The sequence below is a fragment of the Hylobates moloch genome, unplaced genomic scaffold, assembly GCF_009828535.3.
Source record: "Hylobates moloch isolate HMO894 unplaced genomic scaffold, HMol_V3 SCAFFOLD_14, whole genome shotgun sequence".
Classification (NCBI taxonomy): domain Eukaryota; kingdom Metazoa; phylum Chordata; class Mammalia; order Primates; family Hylobatidae; genus Hylobates; species Hylobates moloch.
The window spans coordinates 60,513,240-60,532,256 of NW_026652289.1; the positions used below are offsets into that span (position 1 = coordinate 60,513,240).

At 49.1% G+C, this 19,017-nt stretch overlaps 1 protein-coding gene across 4 annotated transcripts; it reads left to right on the top strand.

Moving 5' to 3' along the window:
• The first annotated feature begins 1 nt into the window (after position 1).
• Positions 2–18,750, top strand: CALML4 (calmodulin like 4). 4 transcript variants are annotated; one of them, XM_032175716.2, is made up of 4 exons: positions 2–257; positions 349–379; positions 8,127–8,315; positions 18,088–18,750. In XM_032175716.2, exons 1-4 carry the CDS (start codon positions 126–128, stop codon positions 18,183–18,185), a joined length of 450 nt encoding a protein of 149 aa, XP_032031607.1. In that variant the 5' UTR covers positions 2–125; the 3' UTR covers positions 18,186–18,750. The 4 variants fall into 4 exon arrangements, with proteins under 4 accessions (XP_032031607.1, XP_032031609.1, XP_032031608.1 ...); XM_032175717.2 differs by lacking the exon at positions 349–379 and adding an exon at positions 6,081–6,221 and having other exon boundaries at positions 204–257; XM_032175718.2 differs by lacking the exon at positions 349–379 and having other exon boundaries at positions 191–257.
• Positions 18,751–19,017: the final 267 nt, after the last annotated feature.

A 19,017-nucleotide genomic window follows, 5' to 3' on the forward strand; every position in this document is an offset into this window, starting at 1 on the left:
CTCCGAGCCCAGGGAGAGCCTTCTGCAGCCCCGTTTCCTCAAAAATCCAACCTGCCCAGGTGGCGGGTCATGAGCTGTGCTCAGGAAGCTGGAATCTGACCCTGGTGGCGTCGGGCCCGGTCTCCATGGCAGCCGAGCATTTATTACCCGGGCCTCCACCCAGCTTGGCAGACTTTAGACTTGAGGCTGGAGAAAAGGGAACTGAACGCAGTTCTGGGAGCAGCAAGCCCACGGGTAGCAGCCAAGGCCCCAGGATGGTGAGTGAGGGTCTGTGTTGGCCTGGCCAGGGCTGGGGGTGTGAGCCTCAGGTGGAGCCCTCCCCTGACTGTTTTCCTTTCTCTGCTGCAGGCCAAGTTTCTTTCCCAAGACCAAATTAATGGTAGGTTGGGTTTGTTCTTTAATTAGCAACTCAGCAAAATATGGGTCTCATTAAGCAATTTGCTCTGCTCATGTGTTCTTGGTGGGAAGGAAGGTGGCTGGGGGAGAGCTGGGCCCACCCAGGGCCAAGAGCTGCAGGGAGGCTGCCGTTGGTAGGGTGGGGGTTGGGGGTAAGCCTCCAAAATAGACATGTGGCTTTATACTTCTCAGTGTGACTTACAAGCTAGGGCGCTAAGACAGAGCTCACTAGGTTTCCCTCCAGAACCTGCCCAGTTGGATTTGGGGACTGACGGGACTGGGGATGGAGAGAGAGACCATTAAAGGTGTGGCTGACAGCAGGGAAAGAGGAGGGGCTTTGTAATTGAGACAGAACAGAGGCCAGGTCTGCACTCTCGGGCAGGATGTGTCTACTCTCTGGGCCTCAGTCTCCCTATCTGTAAAATGGAGGGTCCACTGAGCCCCTTTTGCCCTGGCATCAAGCCTGGTTTGGGCATGAGCACTTTATTCCCTGGGTCGCCTACTCTGCCAGCCCTCGACCAGGCTTCAGTTTCACACCGTGCAGGGTTCTATTTCCAGAAGGCCAAGAGCAAAGAGTTGGGTTACAAAGAACTCGGGGGCCCAGACCTGAGCCAGGGGAGCCTCATGGCTGCAGCCCTCCTGCACCTGGCAGGAGAGGCCCAGGAGGCACAGCCAGCTGCTCCTTGAGGTTGTGACCCTGAACCTGTCCCAACAGTGGATGTCAATGGGCCTGAGAGTCCCCCGAGGCATCCCATTTCTCCAGGTCTCTGCTGAAACATCGCCTTCTCAGTGAGTCCTTCGCTGACCACTGGAGATGAAATTACAGGCACCTTGGGCCCTTGTGATCCAGGGTAGGGTCCTGAGAGCCCAGCCAAGTGGGGTTAGGGCTCCCTGGGCAGGAGTTCCAGAGTTCTAGGTATTCCGAGCTTGGTCTAGAGGGGCAAGAATTGGGAGCTCCAAGTGGGCACCTCCATGTAGACCCCTGGAACTCTTTATCCCAAGAGGAGGGTCAGGGCAGGAGCAGAGACTTTTAAAACACAGGGCCCGGGGCAGCGCCCTCTTGTCCAGGTCTAAAGGTGATACTGAATGGTGGACTGAGGGCTGGAGTCCAGCCTTCAGCCTCAGCATCCTCCCACCCATTCCTGGTTTTGAGGCTCACTGACTGTCCCTCCTGGGATAGCCAAAGCTCCCAGAAGGGAAGAAGGTAAATTCTCTTTGTATCCCAGTATCTGACACCAAGAAAGTGGCCACCAGTGTTTAATGAGTGTGTGAAAGACTGGACGGGGTGGCCTAGCGAAGTGGGAAGAACAGGGGCTTTGGAGGCAGCAGACCTGAAGCCTAATCACCCTTGAGCCTCGGTTTTCTCACCTGTGAAGTAGGGATATGCCACCTCACCAGGCTGCTGCGAGCTACGGACAGGGGGGGAATAATGTCAGTTACATGCTGGACGCTGGCCCAGGCACAGCCAGGTGTCATCCACATGTGGGCTGGGGCTGGCTCACTACAGCTAGCAAGAGCCATAGTTTTAGGAATTTTGCAAGCAGGATGTTAATATCAGCCATTATTAAATAATGTAGGATCAAACAGTGTTTGAATCCCTACATCTATCTATACAAAAAGTTAAAAAGACAACCCTATTGTGATCAGTGGAGATGGAGATTTGAAAGAAGTTTCAATTTAATGAATGTATTTGGTACAAGGGTGAGAAATAGTTTAACAGTAGATCACGTCAGGTTTAATGACCATACATTCATTGGAAAAAGAATCGCACTCATTGGCGCGCAGCTTCATTTGTCCAATCATGGTTGAATCGAAACTATAGGTTGGCGTGGCTGGGCGCGGTGGCTCACGCTTGTAATCCCAGCACTTTGGGAGGCCGAGGCGGGCGGATCACGAGGTCAGGAGATTGAGACCACGGTGAAACCCCGTCTCTACTAAAAATGCAAAAAAAAATTAGCCGGGCGTGGTGGCGGGCGCCTGTAGTCCCAGGCAGGGGTGACCGTGGCGATTGGCCATGATCCATCACGCCTGGGACAGGTGAGATCCGTCTGAAAAAAAAAAATGGATATAAGAGTTGGCAAAACTTGGGCCAAGTGCGGTGGCTCACGTCTGTAATCCCAGCACTTTGGGAGGCCGAGGTGGGTGGATCACCTGATGTCAGGGGTTTGAAACCAGCCTGGCCAACATGGTGAAACCCCATCTCTACTAAAAATACAAAACTGGCCAGGTGCAGTAGCTCATGCCTGTAATCCCAGCACTTTGAGAGACCGAGGGAGGCAGATACCTGAGGTCAGGAGTTCGAGACCAGCCTGGCCAACATGGTGAAACCCTATCTCCACTAAAAGTACAAAAATTAGCCTGGCATGGTGGCAGGCACCTGTAATCCCAGCTACTCAGGAGGCTGAGGCAGGAGAATCACTTGAACCCAGGAGGCGGAGGTTGCAGTGAGCCGAGATCGAGCCACTACACTCCAGCCCGGGCGACAAGAGCGAGACTCTGTCTCAAAAAAAAAAAAAAAAAAGCCGGTCATGGTGGCACATGCCTGTAATCCCAGCTCCTTGGGAGGCTGAGGCAGGAGAATCACTTGAACCTGGGAGGTAGAGGCTGCAGCGAGCCGAAATTGTGCCATTGCACTCTAGCCTGGGCAACAAGAGCAAAACTCTGTCTCAAAAAAAAAAAAAAAAAAAGTTGGCAAAACTCATTTGTGGTAATCAAGTGGCTAGATGGAATTTATTTATTTATTTGAGACAGAGTCTTGCTCTGTGCAATGGCATGATCTCCGCTCATTTCAACCTTCACCACCCAGACTCAAGGGATTCTCCCTCCTCTGTCTCCTGAGTAGCTGGGACTACAGGCATGCACCACCACACACAAAATATTTGTAAATATTTTGTAGACATGAGGTCTTACTGTATTGTCTGGGCTGGTCTTGAACTCCTGGGCCCAAGCGATACTCCTGTCTCGCCCTCCCAAAGTGCTGGGATTACAGGCGTGAGCCACTGCGCCCAGCCCTAGATAGAAGAATAGTGTACATTACCGTATTATTTATAAATTGTGTGCTACACATCCTTTATGTTTGTATGGTGCAGAGGACACGAGTACATATATGATCAGAGCTGGTAGTTAAACATCCAGCACAGCTGGTGTTATCCTAGGCCTTGCACAGGTCTCTTTCTTGTCCCGGGGGATTTGCATTTTCAAAGAGAAGGCTTAAAGGGGATTTCTAATCCAATTCATTTAACCCAATTAATCCTTTCATTCAACAAATGTTTGTGTCCCTTCTTTGTGCCAGCCCCGTTCCAGGCACTAGAGCTACATACAACAGTGAACACAAAGATGAAAATCCCTTCCTCACGGGGGGTCACCATCCAGGGAGGGGAATGTGGTGAAATATATGTGCTAGTATGTTAGAGGGCTGACCTGGCAGGAGAAAAAGCAGGAAGGAGAGCCGGGAGGTGAGGAGGGAGAGTGGAGAGAGGGTGGAGGAAGGGGCCAGCGGGAAGCCCAGCTGGGTCTCCAGCACCCTGTTGTCTTGTTCCAGCGCAGGAATTCCAAGTTCAGATCTGGCCTTCCAGGTCTTTAAAGGCGTCTGAGGCAGGGATACAGCACGTATCTGATGTGAAGGTTTGTTAGGAGGTGGGCCTCTATTTGAGTCCTGGCCCTGCTGCTGGCAAGGACCACAGGCCCCCAGTGACTGACAGGGCTTGTCAGGGAGTGGTGAAGTGCCCCCATCTGCAGATCCAGGCTGATTCTGGACCCCATGGGTGCGATGAGCACCTTCCAGCACAGGTCAGGCAGGGACAGCAGTGGGCCTTGGGCCCACCCTCACCCAAGAGCAAACCCAGACAGAAAGACAAGGTGAGGTGGCTATGAGAGGTCCCCAGGGGCACCCCCTGTAGTGCTAAGGTTAAGCTCTGTGATTGGGGCAGCCCTCTCTCTGTCCCCCTGACGTGAGGTGATGGCATTGTCCCCTCTGGCGCTGGGCTCTCTTGCAGGCAATTGGGTTTTATGGGAACTAAAGCTGGGGTCTTAGGCCAGGCTCTGGCCCTGCTTCCCCTGGGCCTCTTCGGCCCCTGCCACCTGATCCTGTCTTTGGTTTGCCCCTTCGGAAGCTCAGGCTCTGGAATGTTCTGAAAGGGCAGGTGTGCGGGGCTGGGGGTTTCCTCTCAGTCTCTCCACAAAGGCCGCGAATTTATCTCTAAAGGGTACATGGAGATCTGCCTGTCTTTAGTGACCCCCCTGAAATCCTACCGGGGGGCCTGAGTGCCTTCATTAGGGAATATGAAGGGACCCCTGGTCTGGGCTGGGGATTTGGGGACTCCTTCTGCATCCTCTCCCTCACCCTGCTGTACTCAGTGGTGTCTGCCTTGGAACTGAAGGCAGTGTGGCCTGGTGGGCAGAGCCACCCACAGCCAGGCTCTCAATGTCCTGTCTGCACATGGGAATATGAGGGAGCGCATCACAGGGTTGTGGGGATGAAGCGAGGGCCTGGGGGTGGAGTGCTCAGCAACCTGAACTGTCATTGTTGCTGTCATCAGCCAAGGGGCTATTGTCCAGGCGTCTAAGGACCTACCTGGGTGGTATGAGAAGCAGGAGAGAGAACAGCCCTCAGCCCCAGCCTGGGAGGGCCAGCGCCAGGCCACTGGGTTTCCACGGCTCTACCCACAGGCCCGGGTGCCTCGTCTGGGCTGGATGAGAATCTCCTGTCCTGGTGGCAGCCCCACCTACCCCTAAATCAGATGCTGAGTCGGTGTGGTCCAGGGACTTTTCTCGAACTCCCAGCTGGCCTTCCTGGGCCTCCCAGGGCTGGGAGCCCGTGGGATGGCTGTGTAAGGCCTGGAGTCTGTGTGACAGCTGTGTCAGGCCCAGAGACTGTGGGTTTAAGGGAGCCTTAGCTCCGGCTGCCTTCCACCTCCACCAAGTACCGAAGGAGAAAGGGCTTCAGACCCTGGGAGAATTTCCCAACAGGACCCTTTGAAGTCTCTAAGAATAGGACCAGGGCCCGAGTCCAAGGACAGCTTGAGGGTTCAGCAGCCTGGAGTCCAGGGCAGGGGCAATAGGCTCAGAAATGCCCCAGCTCTGATGATGATAATCATATCACCATATGAGGGCCACTCTGCCAGGCCTCCTGGGATTTCTGGCTCTCACAGTAATCCTGAGGCCTTATTATTCCCATTGTCCAGAAAAGTTGTATTTGCAGAGGTGCCCTGGGGGTCTGGATGCCTTGCTGTGGGTTCCTGCCTCTCCCCTGTGGGCCCTGGAGGGGCACTGTCCTGGGAGTTCTAGTCCTGTGGGTTGGGGGAGAGGTGGAGGGAGAAGGAAGGGAGGGAGTAGGGAGAAAGGGAAGGGGAGCCAGAGAAAATACAGGAGCCAGAGAAATTAACAGCCAGTTAAATTAGAATTTCAGACAAACAACAAATACTTTTCCAATAGAAGTATACGTCCTATGCAAAATTTGGGGCATACAATAAAAGTATATTCAGTGTTTATCTGAATTCAGTTTAACTTGGCAGTCCTGTATTTTCATTTGCTATATCTAGCACCCTTGGGAGGGGGGAGAGGGATGGAGGGAGTAGGCAAAAGGAAAGGGAAGAGAAAAGAGGGAGAAGAGACTGAGGACGGGGAGGGCGGCATGGGCGGAGAGTGACTAGACGCTGCTGACCCTCCCTCTGGGCTGTGCGCAGAGTACAAGGAATGCTTCTCCCTGTATGACAAGCAGCAGAGGGGGAAGATAAAAGCCACCGACCTCATGGTGGCCATGAGGTGCCTGGGGGCCAGCCCGACGCCAGGGGAGGTGCAGCGGCACCTGCAGACCCACGGGATAGGTGAGTGGTGGTGGGAACAACGGGGAGTGGGGAGGGGCCTGGCAGGTGGGTGCAGACAGTAGAGGTGTGAAAAGCTCAGCAGTTTGAGGGGCAGGTGGCAGGGAGGCCTCCTGGGGACCCAGCTGTGGCAGCCCCAGACCAGGAGTGCCGTGCCTCACCTGGGCTTCCTGGAATCCTCATAGCAACCAGTGATACCCCATCTCACAGACCTCGGGATCTAGGCATTCCAGCAGACTTACAACAAACCCAGGGAAAAACCGCGCTGACAGCGATCCCATGTTGTTTGATAGAAACATTTCCCTTTGTTGGGTATTTGTCATGTGCTTAGCTCCAAAAACCCTATGAAGTAGGCATTTTCCTAACCTCAATTTAGTATTTTTTTTTTTGAGACAGAGTCTCGCTCTGTTGCCCAGGCTGAAGTGCAGTGGTGAGATCTCGGCTCACTGCAACCTCTGCCTCCCAGGTTCAAGTGATTCTCCTGCCTCAGCCTCCCAAGTAGCTGGGATTACAGGTGCCTGCCCCCATGCCTGGCTAATTTTTGTATTTTTAGTAGAGATGGGGTTTTGCCATGTTGGCCAGGCTGGTCTGGAACTCCTGACCTCAGGTGATCCGCCTGCCTCAGCCTCCCAAAGTGCTGGGGTTACAGGCATGAGCCACTGCGCCTGGCTTTCTCCTAACTCCATTTTACAAGCAAAGATCAAGGTTTATAGCCATTAAGTTCTTGAGCCAGTGATGGCATCAGGATTAGGACCCAATTCTTCTGATATCAAAGACTGACCTAAAAACTATTGCTAGAAAAAAAATGCTGAAAGAAAACCCATCCAAGATGTTACCAAGTGGTTCTCTCTGGTGATGGAATTATGGGTGATTTTTATTCCTTTTATTGTTGTTTCCTGTACTTTCAACAATGAGAACATATACAGCTTTTCATAATCAGAAACAAGTTTTATGTTTTGTTGTGTTTTTTTCTAAGAAAAAAAGGAGTAGTTTCAGCAGAGGCTGGGGTTGCTGTTTGCACTGGGGGCTGGACACTCAGGAAGGAGGGGCTGGCCCAGGGGAAGGGGGTCCCCTGGGAACAGCACTTGACCTGGAGCCCACAGGCTGCTGCTCAGTCTCAGGCCCCCAGCTTCCTCATCTCAGGGGGTTCACCACCATCTGCTAGGGTTACCGGAGGCCCCACTAGAGGATGCCTGCAGTTGCGCTGGGAGCCCGCCCTGGGGCAGGCCACGCTGGGCCCAGGTGGGCCTCTGAAGGCCTGCAGCCTGGCGGTGGGTTGCTCAGTGGTCTGATACCTGAGATCCCGCATATCCAGCTCCAAAGGGGTAATGGTTTCCTTTATTTCTGTCCCCTCCAAGCAGAAAGTTGTAGTCAGGGGAAGTTTTGATTTCCTGCAGTTACATCCCGGCCAGGGCCCGTGGAGGAGGGGCTGGGATAGAGACTGCAGTGAGGGGAAGGCAGGTGAGCAGCCCAGCCTGGGACTGAGGCTTGAGGCCCCAGGTGGGGGCGCTGATCCATTCTGGTAGATGTGCTGTGGTGGTTGTCAAAGGTGGAATGGACACATGGACCTGTTTCCCTCCAGTTCAGGGCAGGAGGGAAGCGCTAGAAGGGAGCAGAGGAGCCCGGTCCTCCATCTGTGGATGGGACCTCACTTTCTTGAGCTTTGGGGTGATGATAAGCGTCGTCACTGAGGACGTTGCTGAAATGAAGAATGTCCAGTCCAGTGAGGGGCCCGTCGTGGGAACTCGGTGGGAGGGGATGCATCCTCTTCACTGTGACCACTGCCCCATCCTGGCGTTCCCTGGTCAGTGGCCCTTGAACCGGCTGTGCAGGTCCAGCAGGAGGCCAGCTGGCTTCCCGAGAGTCTTTTTCCCTCTGCTCACTCTGCTGTGTTTGTGGGTTTCCTAGATGGAAATGGAGAGCTGGATTTCTCCACTTTTCTGACCATTATGCATATGCAAATAAAACAAGAAGACCCAAAGAAAGAAATTCTTCTAGCCATGTTGATGGCGGACAAGGAGAAGAAAGGTTACATCATGGCATCCGACCTGCGGTCAAAACTCATGAGTCTGGGGGAGAAGCTCACCCACAAGGAAGGTAACAGCCTGGGGCCTGTCTCCCAACAGTCGGAGGGGGTTATGGAGTTGGGAGGAGGGCACCAAAGCCTGGGTGATGCCACCAGGGTGGTACAGACCACCTCTGTTGATGCATGCGCAGGAGACTGTGAGCAGATGCCACACTAGGTGGGTGCTAGACTGGAGCCTGGGGAAGAACCAGAAGGCCTGGAGGGGTGCAGGGAGAAGTCTGCCACGGTGAAGGGACAGCCTAGGGGAAACCCAGCTTAGACCCCACAGGGCAGGGCAGCTGGAGCTTGCAGTCTAGTCTCCCCCTGTGTTTAAGCTCTCACTGTGGGGCTTCATCTAGTGCATATGACACCCCTGGGAGCACAAGCGCCTGCTTCTACTGATAAAGAAGCAGGGGGAGTGAGCGGCTCCCAAGCAGCGGCGCAGGAGTGAAGGCAGGTCTAGACATCCCTGCCCCTCCTCCCATCACAGCAGTCTCTGCAGTTGCTGCTGAGGTCGAGTTCCCGAATTGAGGTGCTGCTTTGTTCCCTTTCCAACTTAGGCTGCTCTAAGCTCTTCCAGAAGGGGGTTCCACAGGGAACTTTGCCACGACAGTTGGAGAACTGCACAGACAGGCACGGTTCCTGGTTCCAGAGCCCCATGAGAAGGGATCTTTGCCTTGCACCTTCCTGCAGCCTAGCAGGCCTTCCTGCCTCAGAGCAGGACGAGGCCTGGGGTCTTCTAGGAAAGCCCTTTGTACACTTTCAAGGAGATCCCCACGCCGGGCCATCTGCAGCATTTGTTCTTCCAGCCTGCGGACCCTCCTGCCTAGCCCTGCCACATCCGCAGCAGCCAGCCAGTTCTGCCTCTGCCCGAGGCCAGGGACCTCGACCTCAGAGCCTGGGGTTTCTAGTTAGGCTGCCCTGCTTGCCTGTGGTTGGGACAGGAGATCTGGGCTTGGTCACAAGTGGGTGCTGGAAAGAGGCTTCAAAACGACAGACTTTCCATCTCTGGTTAAATCACAATAAACCACTGGAGGAGGGTTGAGGTTGTGGTTTGAATCCTGGGTGTTGGGAGACCTCAGGCGAGTCTCATTTCTCCCACCTCACTTTCCTTGCTGGAAATGAGGGTAGAGTAGGTGACCCCTCAGGTCCCTCTGAGCTACCACTCTACAAATCACTCTGCTCAGATTTTAGCTGCTGCCATTAAGGCACAGTGCAGAGAGTTTAAAAATTGCCTGACATGCAAAAATTAGCTGGGTGTGGTGGCGGGCGCCTGTAAGCCCCAGCTACTCGGGAGGCTGAGGCAGGAGAATCACTTGAATCTGGGAGGCAGAGGTTGCAGTGAGCCGAGCTTGCGCCACTACACTCCAGCCTGGGTGACAGAATGAGACTTTATCTCCATAAATAAATAATCGCCCAACAGCATGCTGGGTCTCCATACCCAGCTTTTCCAGGCTCACCTCTCGTGGCTGTTTTCACATGGATAGGGAAGACATGGGTCATCCTTCCCTCCCAGACTCCCCCCAGGACACTGCCCGGCCCTCTAGGCAGCAGGTGGACTCAGCAGAGGGAGCAGGCCCTTCTTTTTGTGGTTAATGATCTGTGTCCTAAGCAATGCCATGGCCCCAGACTCACATACATCTCTCATAACCAGCAGAGGACTGTTTCACAGAAACTGGTGTGTTCCAGACAAGCAGGGACACGGATTTCCCTCCCAATTGCCACGGGAGATGGAAAGAATACCAGCAGCAGGAATCCTTTCTCTGGGTGATCGAAAGACAATTTTCAGTTTGATTAAAAAGCATCCTTGGAATGGCTGCGGGTGAAGCCTTCTCCTGAGGCCTGGGACAGGCTGACTTTAGGACTTTGGCTTTTTATGGGTTTTTGAAGTGAGATGGAGTGAAAGGCTATTCTACTCAGGTGTCCTCAGACTTGGCACCTGGCTAAGTGCTGTCCCTCGCCCAGATGGGAAGAGGCTGCAGTGACTGCCCTGGAGCTGATGTTGGCCTGTCCCCCAGGATCGTTTTAGCCAGCTGGCTGATTGTGGAAGCTTCTCCACAAAATGAGATTGAATTAGTGTCCTCAACATTGTCCCAATACTCAGAACTACTATCAGCTTAGGCCAAGGCACGGTGGTTATACTTTCGAGAAGGATAGTTAAGCAGAGAATCACAGGATATTTTCTTTTTTTTAAATTTTTTTGTTTTATTATACTTTAGGTTTTAGGGTACATGTGCACAATGTGCAGGTTTGTTACATATGTATCCATGTGCAATGTTGTTTTGCTGCACCCATTAACTCATCATTTAGCATTAGGTATATCTCCTAATGCTGTCCCTCCCCCCTCCCCCCACCCCACAACAGTTCCCGGAATGTGATGTTTCCCTTCCTGTGTCCATGAGTTCTCATTGTTCAATTCCCACCTATGAGTGAGAACATGCAGTGTTTGGTTTTTTGTCCTTGCGATAGTTTACTGAGAATGATGTTTTCCAGTTTCATCCATGTCCCTACAAAGGACATGAACTCATCATTTTTTATGGCTGCATAGTATTCCATGGTGTATATGTGCCATATTTTCTTAATCCAGTCTATGGTTGTTGAACATTTGGGTTGGTTCCAAGTCTTTGCTATTGTGAATAGTGCTGCAATAAACATACGTGTGCATGTGTCTTTATAGCAGCATGATTTATAGCCCTTTGGATATATACCCAGTAATGGGATGGCTGGGTCAAATGGTATTTCTAGTTCGAGATCCCTGAGGAATCGCCACACTGACTTCCACAATGGCTGAACTAGTTTACAGTCCCACCAACAGTGTAAAAGTGTTCCTATTTCTCCACACCCTCTCCAGCACCTGTTGTTTCCTGACTTTTTAATAATGGCCATTCTAACTGGTGTGAGATGGTATCTCACTTTGGTTTTGATTTGCATTTCTCCGATGGCCAGTGATGATGAGCATTTTTTCATGTGTTTTTTGGCTGCAGAAATGTCTTCTTTTGAGAAGTGTCTGTTCATGTCCTTTGCCCACTTTTTGATGGGGTTGTTTGTTTTTTTCTTGTAAATTTGTTTGAGTTCATTGTAGATTCTGGATATTAGCCCTTTGTCAGATGAGTAGGTTGCAAAAATTTTCTCCCATTCTGTAGGTTGCCTGTTCACTCTGATGGTAGTTGCTTTTGCTGTGCAGAAGCTCTTTAGTTTAATTAGATCCCATTTGTCAATTTTGGCTTTTGTTGCCATTGCTTTTGGTGTTTTAGACATGAAGTCCTTGCCCACGCCTATGTCCTGAATGGTATTGCCTAGGTTTTCTTGTAGGATTTTAATGGTTTTAGGTCTAACATGTAAGTCTTTAATCCATCTTGAATTAATTTTTGTATAAGGTGTAAGGAAGGGATCCAGTTGCAGCTTTCTACATATGGCTAGCCAGTTTTCCCAGCACCATTTATTAAATAGGGAATCCTTTCCCCATTTCTTGTTTTTGTCAGGTTTGTCAAAGATCAGATAGTTGTAGATATGTGGCATTATTTCTGAGGGCTCTGTTCTGTTCCATTGATCTATGTCTGTTGTGGTACCAGTACCATGCTGTTTTGGTTACTGTAGCCTTGTAGTATAGTTTGAAGTCAGGTAGCGTGATGCCTCCAGCTTTGTTCTCTTGGCTTAGGATTGACTTGGCTATGTGGGCTCTTTTTTGGTTCCATATGAACTTTAAAGTAGTTTTTTCCAATTCTGTGAAGAAAGTCATTGGTAGCTTGATGGGGATGACATTGAATCTATAAATTACCTTGGGCAGTATGGCCATTTTCACAATATTGATTCTTCCAACCCATGAGCATGGAATGTTCTTCCATTTGTTTGTATCCTCTTTTATTTCACTGAGCAGTGGTTTGTAGTTCTCCTTGAAGAGGTCCTTCACATCCCTTGTAAGTTGGATTCCTAGGTATTTGATTCTCTTTGAAGCAATTGTGAATGGGAGTTCACTCATGATTTGGCTCTCTGTCTGTGATTGGTGTACAAGAATGCTTGTGATTTTTGTACATTGATTTTGTATCCTGAGACTTTGCTGAAGTTGCTAATCAGCTTAAGGAGATTTTGGGCTGAGACAATGGGGTTTTCTAGATATACAATCATATCATCTGCAAACGGACAATTTGACTTCCTCTTTTCCTAATTGAATACCCTTTATTTCCTTCTCCTGCCTGATTGCCCTGGCCAGAACTTCCAGCACTATGTTGAATAGGAGTGGTGAGAGAGAGCATCCCTGTCTTGTGCCAGTTTTCAAAGGGAATGCTTCCAGTTTTTGCCCATTCAGTATGATATTGGCTGTGGGTTTGTCATAGATAGCTCTTATTATTTTGAGATACGTCCCATCAATACCTAATTTATTGAGAGTTTTTAGCATGAAGGGTTGTTGAATTTTGTCAAAGGCCTTTTCTGCATCTATTGAGATAATCGTGGTTTTTGTCTTTGGTTCTGTTTATATGCTGGATTACATTTATTGATTTGCATATGTTGAACCAGCCTTGCATCCCAGGGATGAAGCTCACTTGATCATGGTGGATAAGCTTTTTGATGTGCTGCTGGATTCGGTTTGCCAGTATTTTATTGAGAATTTTTGCATCAATGTTCATCAAGGATATTGGTCTGAAATTCTTTTTTGGTTATGTCTCTGCCAGGCTTTGGTATCAGGATGATGCTGGCCTCATAAAATGTGTTAGGGAGGATTCCCTCTTTTTCTATTGATTGGAATAGTTTCAGAAGGAATGGTAGGTACCAGTTCCTCCTTGTACCTCTGGTAAAATTCGGCTGTGAATCCATCAGGTCCTGGACTTTTTGGTTGGTAAGCTATTGATTATTGCCACAATTTCAGAGCCTGTTATTGGTCTATTCAGAGATTCAACTTCTTCCTGATTTAGTCTTGGGAGGGTGTATTTGTTGAGGAATTTATCCATTTCTTCTAGATTTTCTAGTTTATTTGCATAGAGGTGTTTGTAGTATTCTCTGATGGTAGATTGTATTTCTGTGGGATGGGTGGTGATATCCCCTTTTTCATTTTTTATTGCATCTATTTGATTCTTCTCTCTTCTTTATTAGTCTTGCTAGAGGTCTATCAATTTTGTTAATCTTTTCAAAAAACCAGCTCCTGGATTCATTAATTTTTTGAAGGGTTTTTTGTATCTCTGTTTCCTTCAGTTCTGCTCTGATTTTAGTTATTTCTAGCCTTCTGCTAGCTTTTGAATGTGTTTGCTCTTGCTTTTCTAGTTCTTTTAATTGTGATGTTAGGGTGTCAATTTTGGATCTTTCCTGCTTTCTCTTGTGGGCACTTAGTGCTATAAATTTCCCTCTACACACTGCTTTGAATGTGTCCCAGAGATTCTGGTATGTTGTGTCTTTGTTCTCGTTGGTTTCAAAGAACATCTTTATTTCTGCCTTCATTTCATTATGTACTCAATAGTCATTCAGGAGCAGGTTGTTCAGTTTCCATGTAGCTGAGCAGTTTTGAGTGAGTTTCTTAATCCTGAGTTCTAGTTTGATTGCACTGTGGTCTGAGAGACAGTTTGTTATAATTTCTGTTCTTTTACATTTGCTGAGGAGAGCTTTACTTCCAACTATGTGGTCAATTTTGGAATAGGTGTGGTGTGGTGCTGAAAAAAAATGTATATTCTGTTGATTTAGGGTGGAGTTCTGTAATGTCTATTAGGTACACTTTGTGCAGAGCTGAGTTCAATTCCTGGATATCCTTGTTAACTTTCTGTCTCGTTGATCTGTCTAATGTTGACAGTGGGATGTTAAAATCTCCCATTATTATTGTGTGGGAGTTTAAGTCCCTTTGTAGGTCACTGAGGACTTGCTTTATGAATCTGGGTGCTCCTGTGTTGGGTGCATATATATTTAGGATAGTTAGCTCTTCTTGTTGAATTGATCCCTTTACCATTATGTAGTGGCCTTCTTTGTCTCTTTTGATCTTTGTTGGTTTAAAGTCTATTTTATCAGAGACTAGGATTGCAACCCCTGCCTTTTTTTGTTTTCCATTTGCTTGATAGATCTTCCTCCATCCCTTTATTTTGAGTCTATGTGTGTCTCTGCACATGAGATGGGTTTCCTGAATACAGCACACTGATGGGTCCTGACTCCTTATCCAGTTTGCCAGTCTGTGTCTTTTAATTGGAGCATTTAGCCCCTTTACATTTAAGGTTAATATTGTTATGTGTGAATTTGATCCTGTCATTATGATGTTAGCTGGTTATTTTGCTCGTTAGTTGATGCAGTTTCTTCCTAGCCTTGATGGTCTTTACAATTTGGCATGTTTTTGCAGTGGCTGGTACTGGTTGTTCCTTTCCATGTTTAGTGCTTCCTTCAGGAGCTCTTTTAGGGCAGGCCTGGTGGTGACAAAATCACTCAGCATTTGCTTGTCTGTATTTTATTTCTCCTTCACTTATGAAGCTTAGTTTGGCTGGATATGAAATTCTGGGTTGAAAATTCTTTTCTTTAAGAATGTTGAATATTGGCCCCCACTCTCTTCTGGCTTGTAGAGTTTCTGCCGAGAGATCAGCTGTTAGTCTGATGGGCTTCCCTTTGTGGGTAACCCGACCTTTCTCTCTGGCTGCCCTTAACATTTTTTCCTTCATTTCAACTTTGGTGAATCTGACAATTATGTGTCTTGGAGTTGCTCTTCTCAAGGAGTATCTTTGTTGCGTTCTCTGTATTTCCTGAATTTGAATGTTGGCCTGCCTTGCTAGATTGGGGAAGTTCTCTTGGATAATATCTTGCAGAGTGTTTTCCAACTTGGTTCCATTCTCCCTGTCATTTTCAGGTACACCAGTCAGACGTAGGTTTGGTCTTTTCACATAGTCCCAAATTTCTTGGAGGCTTTGTTTGTTTCTTTTTATTCTTTTTTCTCTAAACTTCCCTTCTCTCTTCATTTCATTCATTTCATCTTCCATCACTGGTACCCTTTCTTCCAGTTGATTGCATCGGCTCCTGAGGCTTCTGTATTCTTCACGTAGTTCTCAATACTTGGCTTTCAGCTCCATCAGCTCCTTTAAGCCCTTCTCTCCATTGGTTATTCTAGTTATCCATTTGTCTAATTTTTTTTCAAAGTTTTTAACTTCTTTGCTATTGTTTTGAATTTCCTCCCGTAGCTTGGAGTAGTTTGATCGTCTGAAGCCTTCTTCTCTCAACTTGTCAAAGTCTTTCTCCATCCAGCTTTGTTCCATTGCTGGTGAGGAACTGTGTTCCTTTGGAGGAGAGGTGCTCTGCTTTTTAGAGTTTCCAGTTTTTCTGCTCTGTTTTTTCCCCATCTTTGTGGTTTTATCTACTTTTGGTTTTTGATGATGGTGATGTACAGACGGGTTTTTGGTGTGGATGTCCTTTCTGTTTGTTAGTTTTCCTTCTACCAGACAGGACCCTCAGCTGCAGTTCTGTTGGAGTTTGCTAGAGGTCCACTCCAGACCCTGTTTGGCTGGGTGTCAGCAGCGGTGGCTGCAGAACAGCGGATTTTCGTGAGACCACAAATTCTGCTATCTGATAGTTCCTCTGGAAGTTTTGTCTCAGAGGAGTACTCGGCTGAGTGAGGTGTCAGTCTGTCCCTACTGGGGGGTGCCTCCCAGTTAGGCTGCTCAGGGGTCAGGGACCCACTTTAGGAGGCAGTCTGTCCGTTCTCAGATCTCCAGCTGCATGCTGGGAGAACCACTACTCTCTTCAAAGTTGTCAGTCAGACAGGGACATTTACGTCTGCAGAGGTTCCTGCTGAATTTTTGTTTGTCTGTGCCCTGCCCCCAGAGGTGGAGCCTACAGAGGCAGGCAGGCCTCCTTGAGCTGTGGTGGGCTCCACCCAGTTCGAGCTTCCTGGCTGCTTTGTTTACCTAAGCAAGCCTGGGCAATGGCGGGCGCCCCTCCTCCAGCCTCGCTGCTGCCTTGCAGTTTGATCTCAGACTGCTGTGCTAGCAATCAGTGAGACTCCGTGGGCATAGGACCCTCCGAGCCAGGTGTGGGACACAATCTCCTGGTGTGCCGTTTTCCAGGCCCATTGGAAAAGCACAGTATTAGGGTGGGACTGACCCGATTTTCCAGGTGCCGTCTGTTACCCCTTTCTTTGACCAGGAAAGGGAACTCCCTGACCCCTTGCGCTTCCCGAGCAAGGCAATGCCTCGCCCTGCTTCGGCTCGCACACAGTGCACTGCACTAACTGTCCTGCACCCACTGTTTGGCACTCCCTAGTGAGATGAATCTGGTACCTCAAACGGAAATGCAGAAATCACCCGTCTTCTGTGTCGCTCAGGCTGGGAGCTGTAGACCGGAGCTGTTCCTATTCAGCCATCAATCACAGGATATTTCTAACTGACCAGAGGTGTGTGTGTGTGGAAGGTGTCCAGGCCTGGGAAGTTAACAAGGGCAGTGAGATGAGGACGGGCTAAAGAGCCATGGTAGGTTGGTCCCAAGAGGCCATTGTGGAGAATACAAGCTGAAACGGCTCTTGCCAACACCTGGGACAAGCTATTATTTTATCCCAGGAATCCAGAACCAGAAGAAACAAGCAAATGAAGTGATTTTTTTTTTTGGAGCGATGGAGAACAATGGCAGTTTTGTATGCTGTGGGCTCTCAACACAGTTGGATTTATTTTTCTCTCATAAAAACCCATCCCCCAAACATACTTTTTTTTTTTTTTTTTTTTAAGAGGTGATGGTAGCAGACAGTGCTTATCACTAAGTCCTCTCTTGGGGTGGGGGCAGAGGTGGTGAGGAGCACCAGGCTAGGGGAGAAGGCAGGCAAGTGAGGAGCAGGCCGAAGCCTGGGGCTGTGGAGGATGTTCGCTCTGTCTGCAGGCTGAGCTGTGGAAGGTAAAAACTCCAGGCCAAAGGATTCTAGAAATACAGGCACAGGGGTCATTTTTTTTTTTTTTTTTTTTTTTTTTTGAGACGGAGTCTTGCTCTGTCACCCAGGCTGGAGTGCAGTGGCACGATCTCGGCTCACTGCAAGCTCCGCCTCCCGGGTTCATGTCATTCTCCTGCCTCAGCCTCTCCGAGTAGCTGGGACTACAGGTGCCCACCACCATGCCCGGCTAATTTTTTGTATTTTTAGTAGAGACGGGGTTTCACCGTGGTCTCGATCTCCTGACCTTGTGATCCGCCTGCCTCGGCCTCCCAAAGTGCTGGGATTACAAGCGTGAGCCACCACGCCTGGCCCAGGGGTCATATTTTCATGAAAAAATAAAAATAAAAGCACAGGGTGGGCCGGGCACAGTGGCTCATGCCTGTAATCCCAGCACTCTGGGAGGCTGAGGCGGGTGGATTACCTGAGGTCAGGAGTTCAAGACCAGCTTGGCTAACATGGTGAAACCCTGTCTCTACTAAAAATACAAAAATTAGCCAGGTATGGTGGCACATGCCTGTAATCCCAGCTACTCAGGAGCCTGAGGCGAGAATTGCTTGAACCTGGGAGGTGGAGGTTGCAGTGAGCTGAGATTGTGCCACTGCACTCCAGCTTGGGCAACAAGAGCGAAACTCTTTCAAAAAAAAAAAAAAAAAAAAAAAAAAAACACATGGTGGCATCAGTGACCGAATCCTTACCAGTACACCTCCCTACTCCCTGCCCCTGCAGAAAGTCCGATTAGCTCAAAATGGAATCAGTGGTCTCAGGAGTGCAGGGGTGGGTTGTCCCTTTCTGTTCACTGGTCTACTTCTTGGTCTATAGGAATAGTCAACTGCACGCTCAGGGAAGACCTTAGGGGAGCTCCAGTCCCCAAAGAACTCACTGTTTTATAATGGAACACTAAAGCCAAACTGAAAAATTAATGTGATTTATTGCAGTGGATGATCTTTTCAGGGAAGCAGATATCCAACCCAATGGCAAAGTGAAGTATGATGAATTTATCCACAAGATCACCCTTCCTGGACGGGACTACTGAAGGAGGAGAATGCGAGAGCCTCCCCTGGGCCTGAAAACTTGGAGCGATTAATTTTTAAAAAGAAAAAAGTGTCCTTTTCACTTGGGGGAGACGGCAAACACAGTGGCAAGACAACATTACCCAGCTATAGAAGAGAGGCTAACTAGCAACAATAGATGATTTCAGCCATGGTATGAGCAGATCTCTAATAAAAGATTTGTATTGATTTTATTAACTAACTATCATGAGTCCAGCCCTTTCAAGCATGGAAGGAGCCTGTGGTTTGGAGTCCGGTCTGGGTTCCAGTCCTGGCTCTGCTGCTTCCCACTGTGACTTTGGGCATCATTTCACCCCTCAAAGCCTCAGGGCCCTCACACAAGCTGGATTCCCACTTCTTACCTCATGGAGCCTGTTGAGGAAGGATTGAGCTGATGACTTAAGGGCAATCTACCAAGAGACTTACTCTGTATTTGGGGGATAGAACCATCTTCCATATTTCCAAGATGAAGCCAGTGCTAGCTGAGAAGCAGCAATGAACAAAAAGCTGTAACACTTATGACAATGGTTGCGGTGCCAGAGGCCCATTTATAAATTCTCATTTCCATCTCAACAGATATAGTGGCATAGCTCAGGCTATTCATTCATCAACACCGAGTGTACAGTGAAAACACATGCTACGATGAGGCAACATCAGCTGAGAGCAGGAAGAGTGATCTACTTTACACCCCACACCAAAGGAAACCAGATGTGAGCTGCTAAATTCACTGGCCTTGCAGAGCTCAAGAAGGGGGCTTCCAATGCTGTGAGAATTCTGAGCTGTTCCCTGGGCTCTGTTATCAGGCAGAGAGGTTCC